This window comes from Mirounga angustirostris, unplaced genomic scaffold (assembly GCF_029215605.1).
Source record: "Mirounga angustirostris isolate CCGP_5_RB_7025 unplaced genomic scaffold, mMirAng1.0.hap1 SCAF_8, whole genome shotgun sequence".
Taxonomy (NCBI): Eukaryota; Metazoa; Chordata; class Mammalia; order Carnivora; family Phocidae; genus Mirounga; species Mirounga angustirostris.
In genome coordinates, this window is record NW_026991716.1 from 70,105,010 (window position 1) to 70,131,831 (window position 26,822).

General features: G+C 40.8%; 1 protein-coding gene across 2 annotated transcripts; it reads right to left on the reverse strand.

Annotated features, from left to right (window-relative positions):
- Positions 1–15,723: 15,723 nt before the first annotated feature.
- Positions 15,724–22,658, reverse strand: TENT5A (terminal nucleotidyltransferase 5A). Of its 2 annotated transcripts, none has more exons than XM_045867151.3 (3): positions 22,334–22,658; positions 21,599–22,160; positions 15,724–20,470 (listed from the first exon to the last, which is right to left on the reverse strand). In XM_045867151.3, exons 1-3 carry the CDS (start codon positions 22,351–22,353, stop codon positions 19,694–19,696), a joined length of 1,359 nt encoding a protein of 452 aa, XP_045723107.1. In that variant the 5' UTR covers positions 22,354–22,658; the 3' UTR covers positions 15,724–19,693. The 2 variants fall into 2 exon arrangements, with proteins under 2 accessions (XP_045723107.1, XP_045723109.1); XM_045867153.3 differs by having other exon boundaries at positions 22,389–22,657.
- Between the last annotated feature and the right edge of the window lie 4,164 nt (positions 22,659–26,822).

Genomic DNA, 26,822 nt, shown 5'->3' on the forward strand with positions numbered 1-26,822 from the left:
ACTTAGTCTGGAGATCCATGCAGACCAGCTCAGTTTCTCCAGTTCACATTCAGCCTACAGCTTAATTCTCAAATTTAGTTAGATGGTGCCCCCAACCACATCATTGGCCTTGCATTGTCCCCTATCAGGACACTTGTGGAGGTGTTAATATATGCTTGCAAAGTTTTTTACATTCCTCCCATCAAAAAGTAGAGTCTTATTCCCAAAGTGATTTACTGCTAAAAATTAAGATGTGACAAGAATGACCCTATTCAACTTTGGAAGCTAGATTAGAAAAGGTCATTGGCCTCCCACCTGGCTCTCTCCCTTGAAACAAGCACCTTGGGAGCCCTGAGCTACTCTGTAATGAGTTTGGCTAAGCTGAAGTTGCCATGCTGGAGAGATCACGTGGAAAGACTACAGAGAGAAAGAGAGAGGTGCCAAGGAGTCCCAGCTATTTTTGCCTCCAAGTGTTTGAGTCTTCCCAGATAACAGCCAGCATCAACTGCCAGACCTGTAAGTGAACAGCATTCAGATGGCCCCAGCCCAGCTTTCAACTACTCTGATAGAGCAGAGACAAACAGTTCCCTCTGAGTCCTGCCCAAAAGCTTTGTGAGAAAATTCAATATTGATATTGTTTTAAACTACCAGTTTTGGGGGTGATTTGTTACATTGCAACAGATAAGCAGAACACAGACCTTACTTCTACCCATAGAGAAAATCAGCTTCAGGTACAAAAATGGCTAAATTGGTAATCTTCAAACTTTTTTGATCACTCACAATAAATGTTGGCTTACTTATTTATTGATTTAACTCATGTATGACTACACTAATGTATTATATACAAATATAAACCAATGAAATGAAGGATCAGCTAAAATCAGAAATTCTAATATTTTTTCCCTGCTCCAAAAGGATTATCATGCTCACCCAACTTTGAAAACTTCTGGAGTCAGTATGTGAATCATTTCAATAATAGCTCTGAAGCTCCGGATGATTAGACAACCCACTAGTCAGGAACGGATTAAAAGTGCTAAGGTTTGAGGAAGCATGTTATTTATATAATCTTTTTTTTTTTTTTAAATAACTTTAGCAAACAATGGAGACTTTTAGAATAGAAAGAGGCCTTGGAAATTTTAGGTAAAATTTCTCAACTCTTATATCAGCTACAAAAGTTATTTGCTACAAATATCAATTAAAATATAGCAATTCATGAGGCATTCTCTTTTTAATAAATTCAACTGGGTTCCAGAAAGTATCCATAATAAGATCTACCCAGTTGCTCACGTTCAGTGGTGATTCCTGGAAGCAAACAGCGTTGTGCAATGGTCACAATCACTACTACCTTGCAAAGACAGTGTAGCTTGGTGGTTCAATGCTCTGGAGCAAGCCCACTGCTCCCCAGTTAAAGATTGTGTATCCTTGGGCAACTACATAATTTCTTCGTGCAGTTTCTACTTCTGAAAATGGGGATAATAATGACATCTAATTTGCTAAGTTGTTATGAGGATTCAGTGAAGGATGTAAAGCTCTAAGCACCATGGCTAAACTGAAATGAGTGCTCAATAAATGTTAACCACAGATTTGTGTTATTATGTCATTAGAGAAAGAGAAAGAATTAAATTTTAAATTTGAGGAATTAGTTGAAAATATATGTCCTGCCTGTAAATATTATTATTTAAGTCAAGATCAAGACAGAAAACTAGCCCAGTCTTTTTTTCCTTAAGGATTTATTTATTTACTTTGAGAGAGAGAGAGTGCGAGTGCAAGTGCAAGGGGGAGATGGGCAAAGGGAGAGGGAGAGAATCCAGCAGACTCCCCAGTTAGTGCAGAGTGTGACACGGGGCTCAATCTCACGACTCTGAGATCATGATCTGAGCCAAAACTGAGTATCAGATGCTCAACTGACTGAGCCATTCAGTTGTCCCCAAACTAGCCCAATCTTATGCTCACACACTTCCCTACTCCTCCACCTTAGCCCACCCTCAAATTATTTATAAGTGAGGCAACTGAGGTAGAGAGCAGAAAAATGTCTTGTCTCAAATACTAAAGCTAATTAATGATAAAAGGTGTGCCAAAGCTACAAAACTAACTGTATAACAGAAATATCAGTGTATTTTGGAGTATGAAGATGTCATTCACCAGGAGTTATAATATACATGTTGATACTCTAGTGTTGAGCGAAGTAAAAATATATGTAACATATTGTTTCTTATGCAAATGTAGGATAGAAACAATATTAGAAGCCATAGTTCTTAAGGAAAAGTTAAGACATATTGTCCACAAACTATTTCAAAAAATAGAAAAGGAAAGAAATATTCCAAGTTTATTCAATGAGGCCAGCATTACCCTGATACCAAAACCACACAAAGACACTATAAAAAAAGAAAGCTACAGGCCAATATGACGAACGAACATTAATGTAAAAATCCTCAACAAAATATTAGCAAACCAAATTCAACAATATATTACAAGAATCATTCACACAGTGAAGTGGGATTTATTCCAAGGATACAAGGATGGTTCAATAACCATAAGTCAATCAACATGCTACGTCACATTAACAAAATGAATATGATCATCTCAATAGTTGCAGAAAATGCATTTGGCAAAATTTAACATCTGTTCATGATAAAAACTCTCAACAAAGTGGGTTTAGAGGAGACAACCTCAACATAATAAAGGCCATATATGAAAAACCCACAGCTAACATCATACTAAATGGGGAAAAACTGAAAGCCTTTCTTCTAAGATAAGGAACAAGACAAAGATGTCCACTCTTGCCACTTCTATGCTACATAGTACTGGAAGTCCTAGCTACAGCAATCAGACAAGAAAAAGAAATAAAAGACATCCAAGTTGGTAAGAAAGAAGCAAAACTGTCACTATTTGCATATGACACAATACTATATAGAAAACCCTAGAGATTCCACCAAAAATCTGTTAGAAGTAATAAATGAGTTCAGTAATGCTGCAGGATACAAAACTAATATACAAAAATCCATTGCATTTGTATACTAATAATGAAGTAACAGAAAGAAAAATAAGAAAACAATACCAATTACAATTGCACCAAAAGATTAAAATCCCTAAGAATAGATATAATCCATGGCGTGAAAAACTTGTACTTTGAAAACTATAAGGCACTTCTGAAAGAAAATGAAGATGACACAAATAGAAAGATATGCCATGTTCATGGACTGGAAGAATTAAAATTGCTAAGATATCCACACTACCCAAAGTGATCTATAGATTCAATACAATCCCTATCAAAATACCAGTAGTATTTTTCACAGAACTGAAATAAATAATCCTAAAATTTATATGGAAGCACAAAAGACCTCGAATAGGCAAAGCAATCTTGAAAAGGAAGAACAAAGCTGGGGGTATCACAATCCCAGATTTCATGATATACTACAAAGCTACAGCACTCAAAGCAGTATGGTATAGGCACAAAAATAGGCACATATATCATGAAACAGGAACAGGATAGAGAAGCCAGAAATAAACCCATGTTTATATGGTCAATTAATCTATAACAAAGGAGACAAAAATATACAATGAGGAAAAGACAGTCTCTTCAACAAATGGTGCTCAGAAAACTGGACAGCTGAATGCAAAAGAATGAAACTGGACCATTTTTTTACACCATGAACAGAAATAAACTCAAAACAGATTAAGGATCTAAACATGAGACCTGAAACCATGAAATTCCTAAAATAAAACATAGGCAGTACCTCTTGGACAATGGCCTTAGCACATTTTTCAGGCAAGGGAAACAAAGCAAAATAAACTACTAAAACTATGCCACAATAAAAAGCTTTTGCACAGTGAAGAAAACCGTCAATAAAACAAGTCAACCTGCTGAATGGGAGAAGGCATTTGCGAATGATAGATCTGATAAGGGGTTAATATTGGAAATATATAAAGAACTCATACAACTTAACACCAAAGTATAATCTAATTAAAAATGGGCAGGGGACCCAAATAGATACTTTTGCAAGGAAGGCATACAAATGGCCAACAGACACATGAAAAGATGCTCAACATCACTGTTTATCAGGGAAATGCAAATCAAAACCACAATGAGACATCACCTGATACCTGTCAGAATGCCTAAAATGAAAAAGACAAGAGATCAAAAATATTGGTGAGGATGTGGAGAAAAGGGAACTTTTACACAGTATTGGTGGGAATGTAAACTGGTGCAACCACTGTGGAAAATAGTATGGAAGTTCCTCAAAAAATTAAAAATAGAAATACCATATGACCCAGTAATTCCACTATTGGGTATTTACCCAAAGAAAATGAAAACACTAATTCAAAAAGATATATGTGCCCCCATGTTTACTGCAGTGTTATTTACAATAACCATCACTAGATGGATAACAAAGCTGTTATTTACACACACACACACACATACATTTATACATACAATGGATATCACTCAGCCATGAAAAATGAGGTCTTGCCATTTGCAACAACATGGATGGACCTAGAGAGTAAGTGAAATAAGTCAGACAGAGAGAAAAATACCGTATCATTTCACTTATACATGGAATCTAAAAAACAAAACAAATGAACAAACAACACAAACAGAATCATAAATATAGAGAACAAACTGGTTGTGGCCAGATGGCAGGGGGTTAGGAGGAAGGGCAAAATAAGTGAAGGAGTTTAAGAGGTACAAACTTCCATCTATAAAACAAATAAGTCATGAGGATGAAAAGTATAGCATGGGGGATATAGTCAATAATATTGTAATAACATTGTATGGTGACAAATGTTAACTACAATTATGGTGAGCATAGCTTAGTGTATAGAATTGTTGAATCACTATGCTGTATACCTGAAACTAACCATACTTCAATTAAAAAGAAGCCATAATTCTTAATTCTAGTTGTAATATGTAATATGTTTTATGCCAATATTTTTCAAACTATAGGTGGTTATACACATGATTTATGGAATCCATTTGGTAGGTCACAACTAGAATTTTACAAAAATTAAATACAACAGAATTAAATAGAACAAGAAATAACATTTTTAGTAGTAAGTTTCAAAATTGTTTTGTGAAAGTATCACAGAACAATACATTCATGATCATGTAAAAATATTTTCTCACTAGACAAAATGTTTAAAACCACCATATTAGTGATTCCCAAACTTCTCTAGGCCTCAAAATCATCATCCATAGAACTTGTTAGAAATACAGATTTTCAAGGAAAGCAGGTTCTGTAAGAAGGTCCATGGGAGATCTTGATATATGAAAAATTGAGACTCTGCACAGTACCACTTTATGAGACAGACAAGTGAGAAAGAGATATATATTCATACATTCTCCACTTGTTCCTAACAACTGGATTTTCATTGCATCGATAAGATTTGGTAAGAAAACTTTACATATTTTGAGGAGTGCTTCAAACATCTTTTGAAGGAAATGCACTTAAAACTCCCAAACACTTCATTAGATCACCAACCAAAAGGGGGCAGGAATTGATCAATGAGTTCCTTAAATGCTTTGTACCGACCTTATAGTGTGCAGTGTGGGCAAGTCATGACTGAGACCAAATATTGATCTACTCTTACTTTCCCACCTGCAAATTATAGTCTGGATATAAGCTGCCAGTTATCTGTCATTCACTCATTCCATAAACATTTATCAAGTACCCACTGTATGTCAAGCTCTGTATTAGGAACTGGGGATATAATGGTGAACAAACTGCTCTTACCCCTGTGACTGGGCAGGTTTATTCCAGTCACGGTGACAACATACAACATGCATTACTTGAAGTACTGATGCTTTAAAGTTTTCAGATTTAAAACACAGTATAGCTGTTAAAAGAACTTTTATACCCATTGTCTCATTAAGCCTGTATAGCAAAGGTCTAAATTATTACGTTATTTAGTATTAGTCCATTTTTACATTGAGGAAACAAAAATCCAAAGGGTTTAAATACCATGTCTGAGGTTAAATAAGTTGTAAGTGGTGGGACCAGAGTTCAAAACCGAAAGTTTGATCATATATTCTGTGCTCTTTCAACCAGCTGCTGCTGACCTTTCTCATCCCTGGGCTGAGGATGGATGGAGATAAGGAGCAGAACATGAGGCTTAGTGCATCAGGCTCCCATAGAGCCTACTTTGCTCTCAGAGATTCTGTCTAACTGCATTAGAGGAAATGGAAACTGCTTCAGATATTTCCATCATAAAGTGTTTAAATGTTGAAAGAGGGTGCTTACAAAATCTTTGGAAAGGCTGAAGGAGAAGTCAGAGGACCCTACTGGCCTCTGGTTTTTGAAATCACACAACCATCTAGAGCTACAATCTAGAGCTCAAAAAAGCTACTGCTGCCACCAGTACACACATCTATGGGAACTTTCTTGGTGGCACCCCAGTGACATAAGAAAGGCCTCTCAATTCTTAGCAGGAAACAAACTGAGGGTTGCTGGAGTGGGGGGTGGGGTGGGAGGGATGGGGTGACTGGGTGATAGACACTGGGGAGGGTATGTGCTCTGGTAAGCGCTGTGAATCGTGCAAGACTGTTGAATCTCAGATCTGTACCTCTGAAACAAATAATGCAATATATGTTAAGAAAAAAAAAAGAAGAAGGTAGCGGGAGGGGAAGAATGAAGCAGGGGAAATCGGAGGGGTAGACGAACCATGAGAGACGATGGACTCTGAAAAACAAACTGAGGGTTCTAGAGGGGAGGGGGGTGGGAGGATGGGTTAGCCTGGTGGTGGGTATTGAGGAGGGCACATTCTGCATGGAGCACTGGGTGTTATGCACAAACAATGAATCATGGAACACTACATCTAAAATTAATGATGTAATGTATGGGGATTAACATAAGAATTAAAAAAAAAAAAAAAAGAAAGGCCTCTCTACCATGTCTCATGCAAGTGCCTCCTACTGGCAAAACCTGTGATACAACCAGACCTCTACCTGCAAGAGAGTCTAGTAAATGGAGTTTTTTGTTTTCCAATTCCTGGAATACAGGGGGAAATGCAGAAAGACGAAAGACAGGAAGAGAGATCGGGTGCCAATCAACAATATTCAACACTAATTTCTCTCTTCTCGATATCTTCCATGTGGCTGCCATCCTCCCAATTCTTCCACTCCCTCTTTAAATCTGACTCTGTCCTCTTGATATGCTGAGATAACCCCTCAGAGGTCTCTTGCCTACTCCAGGGATAACACTGCACTGCAGGATGCAAACCTTGACCACCTTCTTCCTGTCTTTCTGAGTCAGCACCCCACTTACTGCCAGATCCACTCCACCTCTGGAATTGAATGAAGCGCCACCCTGTAGGATATGAGAGAGAGCTGTTCTCCTGCAGTCACTTAGGAGCCAGATAAGCCAACTGGAAATGCAGAAGAGGTAGTTCCCCAAGGAATGAACCTTGACTAGTAGAAAAAGGGAGATAGGGAGAAACCAGGCAGATAAATTTCTCTTCCTTTCTCTATCCTGTGTACTACTCCAAAGTACAGTGCTTCCTTGCAAACCTTCTGGAGAATTCTCTCCTGTTCATTGAACACACCTGCCAATTCACCTTTTGTGTCGCTTTGTGGCACCCTATGATGCAGTAGTCAACATGGTGACACACTGTGTGTCAATAAATTATACTTGTTCGTTACCTCGACATCCTGTGATCGTATCTGGCAAATAAACCATTAGGATCATAATCACCACTTCAGATTCTGCTCTCTAGAGGGCCTAGGTTAAGTGACATAGATTTGGCACGACTGACATCTGCAAAGTAGGGGTTCGGAGCAGAGCTGTGCTTCGAAACACTTTATAAAAATTATATGTGTCCTTGCCTCCCTTGAGGTTGACTAAATAAAAATTGCCAGGAATGGGACTTAGGTATGCATGTGTTTCCTTAAGTACCATTTTAGAAGTCCATCAACTAGTGTTAGTACGGAACTAAGATCAGGTCCACAGATCTGATCTTGCACTCCCCCGACCCCTGCGACCCCCACAATGACCCTGAAGTATTTTTACGAAGTGACAAAGAGTCTCGTTGACATTATATGTTGAGAAAGGCTTATAACATCATAGAGCAGAAGTCCCAAACTAGGAGAAAAATGTTAAGGAACATGCTTGGGGTGGCATAACTGAACAGGTGTGAGAAGCCTACAGCACAAGAAGACTAATGAACATTTCAGGAGTTACAGAAATTTGATATTCAGAGTTTTATAAGAGGTTAGCATGTCTCATTATACTCTTTGCCTTTCCTTTCAGACATGCTTAAAAAAAAAAAAAAAAAAATAGATTCAAAAGCAGCCAGCTGGTAGCATGCATTGTCAGTAAGAAGTGACGTAGGCCAGGCTGATCGATCACTTTTTAAAGATTAAGTGGCCTATTCTCTGTAAAAGAGCACTGAAGTAGTTTACTGGGTTCTGACTGCCAACTGAAAATTTAAATCATGCTTATTTTTCATAAAGTAATCCACTCACAATAGGCAATTTACATCTCATCCTAGAAGAAAAGCTCTGATGCTCTTCTTGAACCTTGTACCTGCTGTGTTGCTATGATGCACCTGCATTTTGGATAGATGGTTGAAAGGAGAGGGTTGTAGAAGGGCCTGAAGACCAACTTGCCTTGTATGTCTCAGGCAGAAATAGATTCTCCCTCTGTGTAATCCCTGAATGAGTTCTAAAGGCCTTTATGTCTTACGTGCAAGCTCCATCTCTCTAGGTCTCATTTTCTTAGCTGAAATAGGAGATAATCATGATACCCTTTTTACCTAATTGTGATGATTAAATGGAAAATATAATTAGTTTATCAAATTGAACGTGTACTACTGATATTACACATCATAAGGAAGACCTGATATAGGGAACTATTCACATCCTGTAATCACTCTTTCTCTTGGGGGTCACACGATCTTAGCTGGACGGCACTGCTCATCCTTCTTCCTGCTCTTAGGTATAGAGGATTGAGAGAGACAGCAGCATTGACAATCCACAGCTAAGGGCGACAAGTGGAGAGTTTGGGAAGATTAGAAGAAGAAAACAAAAAATGCGAAGTTCAAGACTTGCCTTGGAATCCTCCCTCTTCTCCTTTCCAGTTGGATAGCTAGGACTTCATTCCTCCTAGATTCCATTTCCTACTCGGTAAAGTGGGGAAAATAACAGCGACCATTATGGTGTTTGGTGATTAAGGAGGAGAAGCATCCTGACCCAGAGTAAGAACTCAACAAGTATCACGTCCCTTCTTCTAGGTGGCCTGAAAAGACTGCACTGTGGGGCCAGGGGAGGGGTGAGGACTTCTCCTTATATGCACATACTCTGGTCCTTTTTCAGAAATAAGGAAAAGGTATTTGTTTCTATGCTCCTCTTTTATAGATTTCCTCAAGGGGCTCTTATAACTGTAAGTTGTATCAGAAGCCCCCAAACTACCTTTTTTTATAATGAGAGCTTTTTATGAACTGCTCAGTACTTTTTATGAAATATATCATACTGTTTCACTTTTCTTGATCAACCTCCCTCCCAACCTCCTTCCTCATGAGAATTAAGTGGGTCGGGACTTAGGACAGGATCCAGAGAATTCAAGTCAGTTTTAATCTATACAAGTGGCAATAATTAAAGTTTGAAATTAACTTTTAAATGATTTTTTAAAGTCTGAGATCCTTATTACACCAGACATCTAACTTGTTCAGTATTTATAAAATGATACCTATGATCAGAAGGCTTATTGTGACCATATGCAACAACAGGGCAGCACTCTGAAATTGGGACACTACTGAAAAATCAACAACAAATGATCACAGCAGGTATAATGCCCCAGGGCAAGACTGTTTGTTCCGCGAGGCTTGACCAGCTAAGGATGCCAGTGGAAATGCCGATTGTCTGTTTTTAGAAAAGGCTGATGAACAGGCTGCCTTTTGTACTTTTGCCTTCTTCAAATAGCAAATTTCCAACCTAATGGCCCCCTACCCTTACTTAAAATATGAGAGAGTCTTTGTGCCCACGGTCCTGAAAACTTCTCTCAGGGGATCCCTAGTTCTGAAATGTAGCAGATGATGAAAGAAAGTGCAGTCATTACCCAGGACAACCGTAGTTCTCAATTTACAATGCTGCTAGGTTTGGTTTGGAACAAAGAGAACAGACCCTTGGCTCTAAAAGATGACCTTCCTGTTACTCTTGTCCCTGACGGCCTGTGCCACACAAATGCTGTCCGCACCTGCTGGCCCACTGTTCTCAACTGCCTCAAACTCAGCAACCAAGGAGAGAGAGGTTTGAACGCTCCTGCCTTAAGAATCCCAGTGAAACCATCTCTCTCCTATTGTTTCGTGCTCCTAACATGCTTCAAGATGGGAATTTCTCCACCTGGGTTCTCATCTGTGCCCTTTCAAAGAGCAGGCAATCTCCGAGATCCTATTCTTATTTTCACAGTGCTCCTGGTTACTCTTCACTCTTTCTACAACTTCTTTAACATTTTCCCAATGAGATATTTCACCTAACCTCTGATCTTGAACCAAATGGGACTCATTCATTCATCACTCACCAAAATTTAAGAAGCACTTCCCATGTAGCTCGCGCTATTTCAGACACAAAAAACACAGTAGTAATTAGACAAAGTCTTTGCCTTTATGGAATTTCTTTCTATGGTGACAAATAAACTATAAATAAATTAGTTTATAATACAGTTTCAGGTAGGGACAAGTGTAATTGTAATAGACATCTAAAATTAGTATAAAGGCTCTAGAGAATAACTTGGTAAAAACATTGGAGGGGAAATTCTGTTTTTAAGTAGAGGATCAGGGAAAATATGAGGTAGTAACATTTCAACAGCAACAACAAAATTAATAATAAATAATAATAATAATAATAATAATAATAATAATAATAATAAAGTGAGGGAGCAAGAGATGCAAAAGTCTGGAGGAAGAGATTTCCAAGGAGATGGAACAATCAGCAGATGCTCTAAAGTGGAAATGAGTTTGACCACTCATACTTTGGCAAATTTCTTAATTTCACTGCTGCTTTGTGTTTTGTTTGTTTGTTCATATCCTTGTGTCACTTTTCAAGTAAATCTGCCAGTGAGAAGAAGCCAGTTTTGTATAACTCCTTGTAAATCTTCCGTGAGTATCAAGCCAAAGGCAAGAGAAGTATTTATTAAATGTTTTGATGATGGTGAAAGCTACAGACTTCTCCTACCCCATGCATTCCAAGGGAGCACATAAACAATCAGTGACGGTTATAAATGCTCTTTAAATCAGATTTCTACCCTGACTAAATAAGTAATCAGAATGAAAATGCAACTGGTTTTACACAAATGTGGAGGGGGTAAGGTCTGGGGTGCAAGGTGCTTTTGGTGCATTTCAAGCATCGGAGACAGGGACTGTCACAGTTCTGGAAAAAGCAGGAAAAACTAAATTGTAATAACTTCCAAGATGACAGTTAACCAGAAGTGGTTACGTAAGAAACATTCAAGGGAATTTTAATGTGCTGCAGCAAACAGGATTATAGGGTAATAAAATTTCAAGGTGCATTTTAGTTAAGTTCTAAATATTTTTGCAGTCCTTTTGAAAAGAGAATGCAAATGCCCAGAACTTCAGGGAGAATTTGTGCTTCCTTCAGCAGAAATTGCAAAACATCTACACGTAACCTTCGCTGCAAAACAAGCAAATAGCCAGTGCCTGTTTATAATGGGGCTACCTGTGGGGAGTTCAGCCCTGTGAGCTCCTGAGAAGGCACATTTCAAGGACTATTACCTTCATCTAGACTCTCCATTAGTCCACAGTACTCTTTATGGTGCCCCATGCAGAGCTAAGCCTTGTGAGTAATTAACCCCAGGGTAGCTGAAAAATTAATTTTCAGCAAGTAAGTTCTACTTGTGGGTGGAATCTAGTCTTCCACACGGCACTAACCAGGTCTTTCACTTCTTTTTGGGTCTCAGAATCCAGCACAAGGCTAAACACACAAAAGGCATTCAGCAAATACTTAATGAATGAACCATGCCTCAAAGGGTTTGCTGCTATGGGTACTCTAAGAATGCAGTGTTTAACGGTACCCAGAGTTAGATATTAAGGTATAAAGTGTCCTTGACTCAAACTGTAGTAGAAAACCTTTTCAGCCTTATTTTGTAATCCTATATAGATTATAGAGTTGCTTGATAAAATATAGGACTCCCACTTCATTTGAATTTCAGATCAACACAGGTAAGTTTTAGTATAAGTATGTCCAAAATATTGCATGGAACACACTTAAAAATTTTTCATTGCTTACCTGAATTTCAAATTTAACTATGCATCCTGTATTTTTATTTGTAAGATCTGCCAACTTTATTTTCAGCCATTAGGCCTTGAATCTGATTAAATTTCTCTTCTTTAATCTGATAATTGAACTCTAAAATACAGATATTTTAATAGTTTTTAATTATTCCCTTTTAAGATGAAAAACATATGAACTATGTTCTTTTTGACCTTACTTAAAGAGATACAGAAGAAGAAACTCCAGAGTATACACAATTTGGGATTAATGCATAGAATGGCATTATCCACAGTGCCTAGTATAGTTTGTTATGTTGAATTTTGCTAAAAAAAAAAAGAAGAAAAAATAAATAAAAGAATAGGGTTTCAACCGTTTTCTAATGACATGGCCAGATGATGCCACAAAATCTTGGCATTACTGATAAGTACACACTGTGCTGGAAAATCAATAGTTTCAGAAGGGGATCCTGAAGGGAACTTTCCATTGTGGAGGTTAGAAATAACTTAGCCCCATACTCATAAAATCCTATTCAGGGTGCTCCATGTCCCTAAGCACGAACGCACAGGCCTTGTCCTAACTTCATAAACAACTAAGCTGGAATTATTAACATTTTTAATTTAAATGTATCTACTTTTTAAAACTGTATTTTTAAATATTTCTAATGCCAGTGATTGAGTTGAGAAAATAAATAAAAAAACAGGTGTCCCAGTACTTTAAGAAACCTGATAGGCTGAAAGAGAAGCTTAGGTAAGCAGATAAATTTTGAAAGTGGTTATTTACATTAAGTAATAATTCATTTCAACACTACCCTAAATATTAGCCTCCCCTGGCATTTAACAAAAATTATCACTTACTCCCTTGCAAAGAGTTGCTAAACAATTTTCCAGGGTCTTCTATGTATTTGAGCTATGAAAGTTTAGCCCCTTGCTCATTTTAGAATTCCATGTTTATAAATATCTACACAATGGTTTGTAGTTATATTTAGTATTGTTCTCCCTTAAAATTCTAGGGTAATATGAATTCCTCCTCCTATTCTATAGGAAAACACAGCCTATAATGAAGCTCTCTTGAACTTCTTCCTTTTCTCTAAAACTTGTAGGTAAAGCTTCTCTAAAACTTCAAAGTAAAACACATCACTTTATTTTTACTCCTTCACATGCTCTCCTAATACTCTAAATGCAGAAGACATTAAAAAAATAAAACTCACTAAAATGGAGTCACTTCCCTAGAAATACCAAGGAAAGGTTCACTCCGTCTTCATTTTTAAATAAACTTTTGAAAATAGTTTTAGATTTGCAGATTCTTTGTGAAGATAGTACAGAGTTCCCCACATCCAAAACCCACTTTCCCCATTGTTAATGTCCCATGATACATTTGTCATACCTAATAAACTGATATCGAAACATTATTATTTCAATAACGCTTTATTCAAATTTCCTTAGGTTTTACCTAATGTCCTTTTCTGTTCCAGGGTCCCCTCCAGAATACCACATTACATTTAATTGCCCTGTCTCCCTAGTCTTCTCTTGGCTGTGGGAATTTTCAGATTTTCCTTATTTTGATGGTTTAAGGAGTACTAGTCTGATATTTAATGGAATTCCTCTCGATTTATATTTGTCTGATGCTTTTCTCATGATTAGACAGAGGTTATGGGTTTTTGGGGAGGAAGGCCACAGAGATGAAGTGCCATTTTTATCACAGAACAAAGCACAGTTAGTTTTTTCACCCTTTTCCATACTGTACACTTTGCAAGGAAGAGGTAGGGCTTTAAGAGGTAGGGCTTTAAGCTCCATCTCCTTGAGGGGGCAGTATCTACACAGATTATTTGCAATTCTGCACATGGTATTTGTCTCTTTGCCCCATTTATCCATTCAATCATCTATTTCTGTGTGAACTCATGGATATTTTATACTTTGGGTTATAAACCAATACTGCTTATTTATTTTGTTGCTCAAATTGTTCCAGCTTTGGCCACTGAAACTCTTTCAGTTGGCTCTTGTGCTGTTTTGACATGCCCTGCATCATTGTGGTTTTTAATTTAATTTTTTTGCCTTTTTTTTTTTTTTGTACATCATTGCTTTCTGGACTACAAGATGGATTCTCCAGCTTCCTTTGGTATCTTCGTTGCTGCAGCCCTAGATTCGTCCAAGGAGACCTGGTTCCTTTTTTGGAGCATGGCATTAGAAGGCAATAACTGGTCCTTGATAGGTGAAAGCCACTGTCATTTTAAAATCATTTCTCTTCTTCATCTCCTACCTGAATGTATTTGCCATTAGACTGAACCACATTCGTATCATTTATTCCAAACTTGGTTCAAAAAGGAAATTAGTTAAATTTCTGAAGTATTTGATGATTTTAACAGTTCTTATTTTACTTTATATTTAAGGGCTGATTTTAATTTCCTATTTTTTTGCTCTTTTGGGTATTAATTTTTGTTTGTTTTTCTCCTGAAAGGAACAGAATGGTTGGGAAATGAGCTTCCTAAGGAAAGAAAAGGTGGGTTACTTCTATCCAGGCTTAGCTAGGTGCAGCCCGGTAATTCAACTAGAAATAGCAGGGTGTATCTAAGTCTAGGAGGAGCTTAATATACACTGTCCGTATTCAACCCTTGCTTAGAAAGAATTATATGATGACCACAGACATATGAGAGACTAGTTATAGAAGGATGAAGAGGTTGAATCAAAGGAAGAAGAGAATGACACACAAATACCATTATCAAACCAAATAACCGCCTTGTATTTTTTATGATGTATGTGAGGGAAGCTGCATTTTAATACCAGGAGTGGCTCTTTCATAGATGCAGTGTCAAGCATGCATTCTATCCAACATCAGGACTTTAACTGGTTTTAAAAACCACAAATATGTCCTGTAATAGCCCAGGCTTACCCAATTCTCATGCTACTAGTAGAGAAAGTCTCCAAAATTACATGAAGAAAAAAAATTTAATTAATAAATAAATGTATGCCCCTGGTGATCCAAATAGGTGAGATTACACTCGCACACAAAGTATAACCCATTAGATCCTATGATTGCTCTTCCTTCCACTTCCTCTTCCAATTACCAGCTTCCAGTTCTTATTCCCCTTCTCCCAATTCAGAATGTAAACACTTCTGGATAATATTATAAAGCCTCAGACTATAAACAACCACTGATGATTGAATCACACCACTTGGGCTACTCATGAAAACCAACACCCACTTAAGGTTACTGAAGCCCTGTAATCCAGAGCCATGAGTCTCTACTGATGGTAGAAAATAGGTCTGACTCCCAGGTTGGTTAACACTGCTAAGTTCATATCCAGATAAAAAAATTTGGCACCCATTAGCTAGACTCTTTTGGAGCTAATTGAGCTAGTGAGAGATAGGCTGGCTGAAAGCTGAGTATTTCAGTGTATTGTACTGTAATAAAAAATCTGCAAACATTTTTCCAAATATTGCCTTGTCTTTTCTCGTGGACTCGAGCTGGGATTCAGAGGACACAGTCTTTAGCCAGAACAGACACCGAAGATAAAAGACACAAATCAATAGAAAAAAATAACTTCTTTTTATTTACAAGAAAAAAAAATCCAAATATTGGATGCTGTAAACAAAATTCACAATCTGTTCCCTCTAGCACTGATTCAAACATGTCAGTTTTTAAGAGTACATTCTCCATCAACTCCTTTTCTGCCTGTGACATAGTCTAAAGTAAAAATATTCCAAAAGAGTGACCCAAGGTGCAGCTTGCTGCAGTAGGACATCTCAGAGCAGGCAATGGTTGTAGAGAGGTTGGAGAGAGAGACAGCCAGCGGGCAGAGCCTCCTCCATTCTGCAAGGCTTTGCAGCAAGTTTTGCCAGGTTACCTTGACATCTTCCAACTTTGTACTTTTACCATGTATTTTGTTAGCAAGCCATTATTACAACAAAATATTACATAGAGATTCTTTCTTGGCACTGAAAAGGCTATGCTATAAGAAATCTTAAAGAAAGATTATATTCAAATAGGTGCTATATACGATTTTTTTTTTTTTTTTTTACTTTTTGGTTTCATCTAATACGTTTTGTCCTCAAACAACAAGGAAAGCTTATTTTTGAACTGCTGACAGCTTTCAACATAATACATTTCATTTACAAAATAGTTCACAATTATTTATTTGACAAGCACTGCATTGAAAAGAACTTTATGCACAGTAAAGCAACCAACGATAAGCTAACAGAAAGGGGTGGCAAAAATAGCATGTTCACTTTTTTTTTTTTTTTTTGCGTTTCTTCCATGGCTTGGCTTACAGATATTCTTCCATCCTTGCATCGTTTGGAGCCGTATTAAAATAGTCCACCCACTACCAAAGTGAGCAGCTACTTGACCACACTTCAAGAAGGGAAAAGTCCATCTCAATGTAGGACTTCTTGAGGCAACCAGATTTACTGTATTATCAACTATTTAAAAGGGCACAGTCACAGGTCAATTGTTCTCTGACATGCCAAACTGGACAGGTGAGAAGAGCCTCCAGAAGATAAAACTTCTTCCTGTTTTAAAGTTAACAGCACACTAGGCCAGATACACACAAAAGCAAGCAAATCACAGGCACTAATCAGGAGTTGAGAGCTCTTCTTTTCTCTGACCTATACACACGGCTCTCTCTCACCAGACATTCAAACTTTTAGGTTACACATCCACAAAGACAGACATATATTCCACTGTTTGTTCAACTACATATGCACAAGACTATAGTACATACAAAAGAGAAATAAATTATATAAGTTTTAAAGTACTGCTGAAGGTTGTCTTGAGCATAGCCTGTTCTATTTGAATGCCAGGTGTTGGCACTTCCAACTATATTATCAACCCTGGAATAAGCAAAAACATAAATATTTCAGAAAATAAATGAAAAGTATATTTTCAAATAAGGCCTCTCCAAACAAAAATCCGTGTCATAAATTAACAGCAGATTGTTGCTATGGCAGAGCCAGAGATCTCCAGATTCTTTTTAATATAGTGGACGACTCACTTGTCAAGAGTTAGGATGAGAAGGAAGAAGGCAGATCAACCATCTGCTCCTATGTTCCCAAGTGTTTCCTTAGTTTTCTTTTAGAAAACTCCAAACAGGTAAGCAGGCGGAGTTCTGGCTTCTGACAGTTAAGTATCAGGCTTAATCTGCAAATGGACTATTTCCTGGGAATTCACAATTTTCAATCCCAGGGCTGGAGTGAGGGAGAATGAGCCAACATGGGAGAAGAGTTCCCTAGGAAACAGTGAGTGGCAGTGCAGTAGCTGTTACAGCTCAGATAGAATTCACAGGGAAGCTGCTACAGCAAACCCATCAAGTTCCTGTTAAGGCTTCAAAGGAAGATGTGCAAAAGGTAGTTTCAGATGGATTAACCTACAACTGAGCATCTGAGTGATGCCTAGATAGCAAACAAATGACACTGCCAAAAGGATGATGCAATTTTCTTCCCCAATCCCTCCTGAACTTGATGACAAAAATCTGGTTAAGTTCTTCAGAGGAATCATCATAGTAAGCAATCATCCACTAGAGTTGGTAGGAATTATGTGGTTATTTCACAATACAAAGGGAAGTTTTGCATGTGTTAGTTTTGTTTTTAACAAATGCATTTTCAGAGACCAGTGTCCAAAGGAATTAAGAGTTGGGAGATGGAATGGTTTTAGGATTAGCTGTGGTAATGGTAATGCCAGTTCATTTCACAAAGGTTTAACTGGTCTCTTAGGCAAGAGAAATAAAGTTGGATCTGATTCAATGCAAAGTGACTGAATTTAAAGTACAGTACTAAATATTTAAATGCAGTGTGACAACCAGATCTAATGTGTTTCATATTAGCATGAATTTATAAAATTTTATATATAATATATATCTCATATATAAATTTTAAGCAATTGTGCAAATACTCTTTAAAAAGGGTCATTTCACATTTACTAAATTCTAGTGGTCCTGGAAAGCAGAATGCATTCATTAAAAAATTCATTTAAATATTAATAAGTAGTGTTCAAATCACCAGAAATTTTATTAGCAGTCAGGGATTTAAATGGACTATCACTGATCCATGATCCACTGGATTATACACCATGGAGGCATGCAAGTATTACACAAACTAAAAGGGTTCCTACTGTCAAAATGGCAGTTCAGTACAAAAAGAGTGCTCTGCCAAACAAATATTCTCCCATTTGTAGAATTCTATGGCTCACAAAAAAAAAAGGAAAAAAAAAAGTCACTAAAAATGTATAATCTCTGCTTCTCCTATCAAATATATTAATTGTTTTCCTCCTTCATTTGCTTTAATTTTTTAGATGTGGGTTTTAACTCATCACTGCAATATGCCCACGTCTCATGTCATCCTGTTAAAAACATAAAAGCACACAGTATTTAAACATTTTCTATTTGCTACATTTTTCTAGACCATAGTCAATGTATTGTATATACATATACATATCTCAGACATATTTGAGATATGTGTATATATATATACATCATGTACACACACATACACATGTACCTATGATAATATCACACCAACAATGTTAACTTTATACAAGTATTTGCCAAGAAAAAATAGGGCATTTCCTCCACCATTCACAAGCTTATATGTTGTTTTATTTTCTTCTTGAGTCCCTGATAAAATAAAATAATCATTAAACCATAAAATTTTTCCACTTCATATTTTCAGAAGGCAACAGGCACTTTGATGTTTATTGGTGTGTAACAAATATAGTTAACTCTTTATATATTCTACTATATCTCTTCTACTTGGGTATTTTTATCTGTTAAATCTTTGGTCCTTGAGCATACTTTCTTTGCTACAGCTGTTTTTGCTTGCATTTTCATATTTTAAAAATGCAAGCTATGCACACAGCTGGAAATAATGGATTGTGTCATCATTAAGTTCTGCTGTTTGTTATATGAGAACTGCACCAACCTACTACTGTTCATTTGGAGCAAGCTGTTTCTGTTAGCGTTAATAGGATAGTTCCACAGAAAGCACTTGCTGCAAGTCTCAGATAGTAATCCCAACGTTGGAGTCCCTTTTCTTCCATTATTGTTACTATCTGAACTTTGAATTGATAATTAGGTTGGGGTAAGATCTTTTTTCCTCTGTGTTTTCCCTTTTGTAAATTCCACCTTATAAGAAACTCTCCATATTTTTTTCCTATGGCAAAGCTACGGGAGCAAGTACTGCAAACCCATATTGTCATCAAGCATTTTTTTCCCTTGTTATTTTAGGAGAACCTGGTTGCTTTTAATGACAGGTCTCTTTTGTTTCAGGATAGAATCCAACTGGGTAGGAGGAACAGGTGAGAGGGTTGGTGGGTAAGAAGGGTTGTTTCGAGATCATGCTCCCAAACCGATGAAAAGATCCACAAGCTTTGCCAAGCTTAAAACTAGGAGCAGATCATCATTGCACAAAACATATCTTTAATCGGGGCTGGGTCACTCAGCCTTATTTATTTATTTACCCTATCCTGTCTGAAATGGCTTCCCCACAGAACATTTTTAAATGATTCTTAATTGCAGGGTAGCCAAGTGGAGTATGTCTGTTGCTGGCATGTGAATACTGGCTGGACCTGTGCAATGTAGTAATTGCTGAAGTTGGCATCTGCTACATAGGGGGCCGGCTGGTAATAGCAAGTGACATTAGCCACATTAGGGATGACATTTTGGTCAGCTAGCACCCGGATAGCCAGCATTGTGATAAGGTTTAAAGTCTGTCTTCTTTCATGTCCCATCAGGCACACTGTACTCTCATTCACCACTCCATGAAGGGTCATGAGATAGTCATACTTGCGGTCTTCCAATCCCACGAAGTGGTTCTGCAAATAGGACTCCAGTTTTCTCTGCTGCTCTCCAATGTCTGAGAAGTCGATGAAAAACCTGGAACACATATACCTCTGAAGGGTCTTGATCTCATCAGAGGCGGGCCTAAAGCCCCTCACTAATAGGTTGCAGTACTTAAGCAGGCCGCCCCCTCTGATTTCCTCTGGGTTCCTGGTGGCAATGATCTTGTTACAAAGGTGATCAAAGGCTTCGTGGAAATCACCATAGACGCTCTCACCAATTATTGTGGGGTGAAATGTTTCAGTCATTGGGTTCTCTGAACATTCATAAAAGAGGAGAAGAGAGTCTAATTTGATTTGAAAAGAATCTACACTAAATTCAAACTGCCTCCGGAGGGAATCCACAAATTTCAGTTCCACATTTTTGCCACTGTTGTTTGACAAGGATATAAGACTCCATCGGTCAGAGTCATTGCACACTTTAACCATTTTCTGCACATAAGCTTCCTACAATTTAAAAGATAAAACAAGAAGATGAGCAAACCTAGAAGAAATAATAAATAAATAAAAACATCTTCTTCACAGTTGAGAATTATTTTGCTCCTTCCCTTTTGTTTTGTCAAGTTTCGGCAAAACACTACCTACAGTCTTACACAGTCCTCTGAAAACAGAAAAAAAAAAAAAAATACATTTAACGAGGGGTTTAACCGTCTGGGAAAGAGACTAGAAGTAATAGTTTGAGGCTTTTGGCAGATGGATGGCAGTACTAAGAGGTTCTGTTGTCATGTCTGACTTTTGAAATGTTATTTTTTGAAAATGGTCTTATAGGCAGAATATTGATCACACGATATCCACACAATACTCAAAAGACAGAAGGGCATACAGTGTTAAGTTGGTCAGCCTCTCACCCTTGTCCCTAGTCACCCGGTTCCACTTCCCCTGAGGCAACTGATGAGATTAGAATCTTGTCCCTCCAGGGGTACTCTGCAATTACAATCAAGTATGAACTAAATTAGGACATTCTGGGAGGCTGATGCCTCAGACAATTTTAATTGTATAAAACATGCTATGAGCCAAGTGTGTGTGTATGTGTGGGGGGGGGGGTACCCACAATATCCTTCACACGTGAGCCGACCAGGAGAAGCACCACACATATCCTTCAGACACGGAGTCAGCTGCATGCAGCTGAGAAACCTAATCACATTTTCCAATACAATAATAAGCCCATCGACTGGAGCCTGCTTCAGGCTGCTCTTTCCCCAAAAACTAGACCATAAAATGACTCAAAAAATGACTTACATCATTTCATTCTTCCACTTAATCAGAATCTACTCTGGACAAGATTGAAGCAAGGAAAGCCAAAGAGTTAAAAAAATAAATAAATAAATAAGGAAGAGAAAGGAGAACAGAGGAGGAAGCAGAAGAGTAGTGGCGCTGAAGAACCAAGCGAACTTAAAACACTCAACACCGTCCACGCACCTTAGCTTACTCATTAAAAAAAATCAAAAACCAAATACAGAAGCACGCCCCAAACCGTCAAGGCCGCAGGTCTGTGGCATCAAACGGATGCCCCTCGGCCCGCCGCACCCCAGCCTGGCCCAGGCGCGGACCCAAGCCCACTTCGGGTGGCTTTACCTTGAGCGTGAGTGGTGTGATCTTCTCTTTGTTCACCCCTTCGGGTAAGAAGTCCAACAGGCAGTCCAGCACGACGTCCTTCACAGTCTGAAACTCCTCTTCCCCGCGCAGGTCGGCGCAGAAGATGAGGTCCAGGTCCTTGTAACCCAGGCCGCTGTCCTGGTGCAGAACGTGGCTGGCGGCCGAGCCGTTGAGGCGCACGTCGCGGACGCCGATACGCTTCTCGGCCAGGCGCCGCCGCACCACCTTCACGATCAGGCTCGGCTGCAGCTCGAGCGTGGGGAAGTTGCCGCGCCCGTGGATCGGGATGGTCTCGCTCAGGATGCCGTCCAGCCGCTGCACTTGCTCCCAGTTCAGCACATTGCAGTGCGCCGTGGGGCTCTCGCAATAGTCCAAGCAGTGCCCGCCGAAGTCGCCGCCGCCGCCACCAAAGTCGCCGCTGCTGAAGTCGCCGCCCAGGGGGATGTAAGCGCCGCCGGCCAGCTCGTCCTCGGCCATGGCAAAATACCCTTCGCCTTCCGCCATGAAGTGCCCTCCGAACGCCACCTGGCCCTGGTCAGTCCTAAAAGCCAAAAGGGGGAAGGAGCGCGGTGAGGACGCGCGGCGGCGAACAGGGGCCCGTAGAGATAACAGCGCGCCCCCTCCCCGGTTCGTCCGCAGGCTAGAGGGCTCCTCAGACTCTCCCTCCCCAGAACCCCGCTGTCCCCAGCCGCGCGCCGCAGAGAATCCCCGCACCAAAAGTATCTCTGATGCATCTGGAAAGCGCAAGCGGGAGTCCCGTCTGTGTCACCTGGAAGCGGCCGCCCCTTCGAGGAGCGCAGCGAGCGAGGAACCGCGAGGCGGCAACACTTCTAGGAGCCGCGAGTGCGCTTTCGGCCGCGGCGAGCGACTTGGTCCTTCTCAGACCCCGCCGCCTGCTCTGGCCACTCCCGCCCCTCGCCCCCGCCCGCGCCGCTGTCGCCTCAGCTGCGGTGGTCCCGGAGGTGACGGCTCCAGCTGCCGCCGCCGACACCACACACGCTACTGTCTCTGGAGCCTTAGCAGTTGTGCGGGGGAAATGTCTTCAGTACTTTTTTTATACTGGGCCTTTCCGCGCTTCCGGGGCCCAAGCGCCGCGCACTCGCCACACCCTCTTCATCTGCATAGGGCACCGCCCCCGGCCGCCCTGCGGGCCCAGGCGACTGCGCTGCGGGCTGTGCGGCGGGCCAAGCGTTCCGTGGAGCGCGAGGCTGGTGGCTGTTTGTGTGGACTTAATATATGTGCGTGTGTTTGTACATATACTTGATTTAGAGACGGTCTTCCGCGCCCACGCCTCTTTCTTTTCTTTTTCCCCAACAAAAAGACACTTAAAATGCCCCAAGAGTCGTAAGTGGCCCTAAAAACTGAATCACGGCTGAAATCGCGCAACTGCAGAAAGTCGCCAAACATAAGATTCTCCCCGATTCAGCGCGTAGTTATAGCTATAGCTCAACAATGGGGCTCAAGGGGTTCCTCAAGACCTCCCGTTTAAACAGCGTATCCGTATAAAACTAGACCGTTTTCTTAAGCAACAAAACCAGTTTTGGTGTGAACCACAGAGTCCACTTGTCCATGCATCTAAGTCTCCGCGAGTGAGGGGAAGAGCTTGCTGGAAACCTCGGGAAATGCCGGGGAGCTCCGGGCGAGCCCGAGGAGACGCGGGGGCGGGGCCGCGAGCGTGCGTCCAACTCGTGCGCACGAGCAGCTCCGGGGGGCCGGGAGCGCGGCGTCGGCCAGGGAGCGTCACCGGGCGGACGCCCCGGCGGGTCGGGCGGCTGGGCAGACGGGCGGCCAATGGCCGAGAGCGACGCGGGCCTGGAGTGCAGCGCGAGGAGCGTGCGGCCCTTGTGTCGCGCGAAGAGCTGCTGCGCGAGCCCGGACGCACCGCGGCGCGTTCTCTCTTGGACAGAGGAAGCGAAGCGCGTTCGTCCCACGCTAAGGTTTGCCTTTCTCAAGTGAATACAGATGTCAGTGTGAAATTATCTAGTTTTTCACGAAACGTGAAAGGACGAGTCTAAAAGATTAGAATTTCTCCACCCAGCTTCAGTCACTTAGGCAGTGCGGAAGGAGTGTAATGGTTGCCCCTGCACACGCTCCTGCTCGCACCACCGTGTTTGCTGGAAAGCGCCTCTCTTTCTTCCGACCATCTATTCCGGCCGCACATTGCTCTCTCCAGACTGTCTCAGAGTAACTCCCCTGAGGTGGGGCAAAGGGGAGCACGCCCGCCGGAAAAGCTGGAGACACTCTCCCAGGGCCCTGCACAGCCCGAGCCGCGCAGCCTGGGAGGAAGAACAGTCCGCCGCGCGGGAAGTGAGGGAGCCCCATCCTAGTTACCAAAGCTGCGCGCCTTCCGGGGAGCCGGGGGTGGAGGTGGGGGGGAGGAGTGGGCGCGCAAGTAGGGGGCGGGGAGAGGACGGTTACCCGTGGAGCATCCAGCTGCGTGGCAACGCCGCCCCCTGCCGGTGCCCTGCGAAACCGTGTCCCAAAGCGAAGAAACTGACTGGACCTTAGACGGAAGCCATTATCCTTCAGTGCCCGGCCTAGCAGTGGTGGGGGTGGGGGTGACGCTAGGACGACCACACAGTTCTCACAGGCCCATCCCCCAGCCCCCAAAAGCACGTGTATTCCTTCCTGTCCAACCTGAATCTACCGTTCTGTCCAGGCATTCAGAAAAATTACATATATGTGTATTTATGGTTTGACCACCTATTTGTGCCAGGCACCAAGCTAAGTGCTGAGGTGTAAGAATGACTGCATTTCACACCATCTAAGTGGGCATAACAGGCAAGTACATAATTATGGTTCAGCCTTACCTTTATTATGAGAGAAGTAGGTTCTGACACGAATGGTGGGGCTAATGGATCAGGGGAACTGGGAGACAAGCCCGGAAGAGAGATGTGATTTCGACTGAATCTTAAAAAGTGGGTTTTACTTCCATAGTTGATTGAGTAAGAAGGAGACAGGCATTATCAACAAAGGGAACAGAGAATTAGAATTAGAATTACAGGTTATAAACTGCCATGATAAGGAATGAGATTGGTTGTAGTGCATTTGGATAAGGTTTGTGGGGGTTCCAGGAACTTCTTGAGCACCTCTGGGCTCTCCCAGGGCTTTACACCTAAAACGTCATTTAATCTGCAATTTGAAAAGAAGGTGTTCTAATGTCAGAGGAATTTGGAAACAGAGAAACTGAAAGGTAAAGAGACTTGCCCAAGTTTCATGGCTAATAAGGGATGGGGCCACGAGCGCCTGAGTGGCTCAGTCGTTAAGCGTCTGCCTTCCGCTCAGGTCATGATCCTAGGATCCTGGGATTGAGCCCCGCATCGGGCTCCCTGCTCTGTGGGAAGCCTGCTTCTCCCTCTCCCACTCCCCCTGCTTGTGTTCCCTCTCTCCCTGTCTCTCTCTCTGTCAAATAAATAAATAAAATCTTTAAAAAAAAAAAAAAAGAGATGGGGCCAGACCTTGAACCCAACCCATTTGACTGCTGTTTAGCCATCATTTTCAGGAACAGGATTATCTGTAGTTTACAAGTATCCTCTCATTGGAAGGCAAGACAAGTATAAATGGCAAAAATATTTAAAAGAAAAAAAGACCTGTTAAAAATGCTTCTTGGAGAGGCCGATGTGAATTCTGCCCTTTCTAAAAAGGAGGCCAAAGGGGTAGATCATATATTAAGTACACTGCACCAGAAAAAAAGCAAGGGTTTAGCTCTGCTGCGATTGTTTTGTACTTTATTTTAACCCTTCCTCTAAAACGTGAAGGGGGGAAAAAGTTTCAGAGCTGTGAGCCCCTGTACTTCATGCATGTCCAGGATTTTGTTCTGTGGGGCTAAGGGAATCTGCATTTTACCAAGTTGCCCATGTAATTCTGACACAAAGTCCCAGCCACACTTTGCACTGCATTGAAAACAGCCACTGCAGCCCAGTTCTCTAGGTGTGAACCCTCTCCCAAGCGGAGGCTGCTATGCTCTGACCAGCTCTCCCCTTCTGCCTGGCTGCTCCCATGGCCTCTCCCAAAAGTAGAGGTCATCGCTGAGAGGCAGAAGTAGAGCATGAGGCCAGACATGGAAGGCTTGCTATGCATGAGATCCTGCTCTGGGAAAAAGATGAATTCTAGTGGCAGTGAGCAAGACCCGTCCTCTTAAAATGCCAGGGCTTTGTGGCTGACACTTCCTTAAACCTTTATGAAAGCATTTCCCACTTCCCAACTGGATTCCCCCCATCACAGCAACCTTCCATATCTCCATAATCCAGACCCTGCTACCCCTTGCACTAGGCCATCTGGGATATCTTGCTTTTGGCAGTACCTTGGTGATGCTTTGACTGGATTCATATGTGCCTGATTCATAGTGGCCACTTGATATGTACTGTTGAATGAAAGCATCTGTTGTTCTTTGTTTCTCTTCTCCCTGTCTTCAAACTGAGATAAGATTTACATTCTGGGGGAAAAATGTTCATCCTTCCATGAAATTGTAAATTTTGCAATTGCAAGCATTTACTTTTTTTCTAGAGAGCCAAAATAATTAGCAAATGAGAAAAATCTATACTTTCTTAACATATTCACAGCCTAGGTATCTATCAACACAGTTACCCTTAGTTTAAATTTAGGTTCAGAGTTGCTTTTTTCCCCCAGTCTTCAGCTTCTGAACCTATTTAGTATATAATTTACTTTTCTCCATTTAAAAGGAAAAAGAAGGAATACTTGCGTGGCACAGTCAGTTAAGTGGCTGACTCTTGATTTCGGCTCAGGTCATGATCTCAGGGTCCTGGATGGAGCCCTGTGTTGGGCTCTGTGCTCTGTGGGGAGTCTGCTTGAGGATTGTCTCTCTCTTCCTCTGCCTGTCTTCCCCCCTCCTCTCTCAAACAAACAAATACATCTTTAAAACAAAAGGAAAAAAAATATCCATGGCAATATGATGCTGAGTATCTGAAATTCTTTTATTTTTTTTAAGATTTTTTATTTATTTGACAGAGACACATTGAGAGAGGGAACACAAGCAGGGGGAATGGGAGAGGGAGAAGCAGGCTCCCCGCTGAGCAGGGAGCCCGATGTGGGGCTTGATCCCAGGACCCTGGGACCATGACTTGAGTTGGAGGCAGACACTTAACACCTGAGCCACCCAGGTGCCCCTCTATCTGAAATTCTTAAAAGAAAATTTTACATATACTTTTGAGGAAAAAAACCTCTTATTATTAGTTGATTTTGA

Excerpts from the sequence above, each read along its gene's own strand:
- TENT5A (XM_045867151.3), bottom strand. The coding sequence starts at position 22,353 with ATGCATCAGAGATACTTTTG. Across the intron at positions 22,161-22,333 it reads ATGCATCAGAGATACTTTTG|GACTGACCAGGGCCAGGTGG; the intron begins GTGCGGGGATTC and ends TTTGGCTTTTAG. Across the intron at positions 20,471-21,598 it reads TCACACCACTCACGCTCAAG|GAAGCTTATGTGCAGAAAAT; the intron begins GTAAAGCCACCC and ends TTTAAATTGTAG.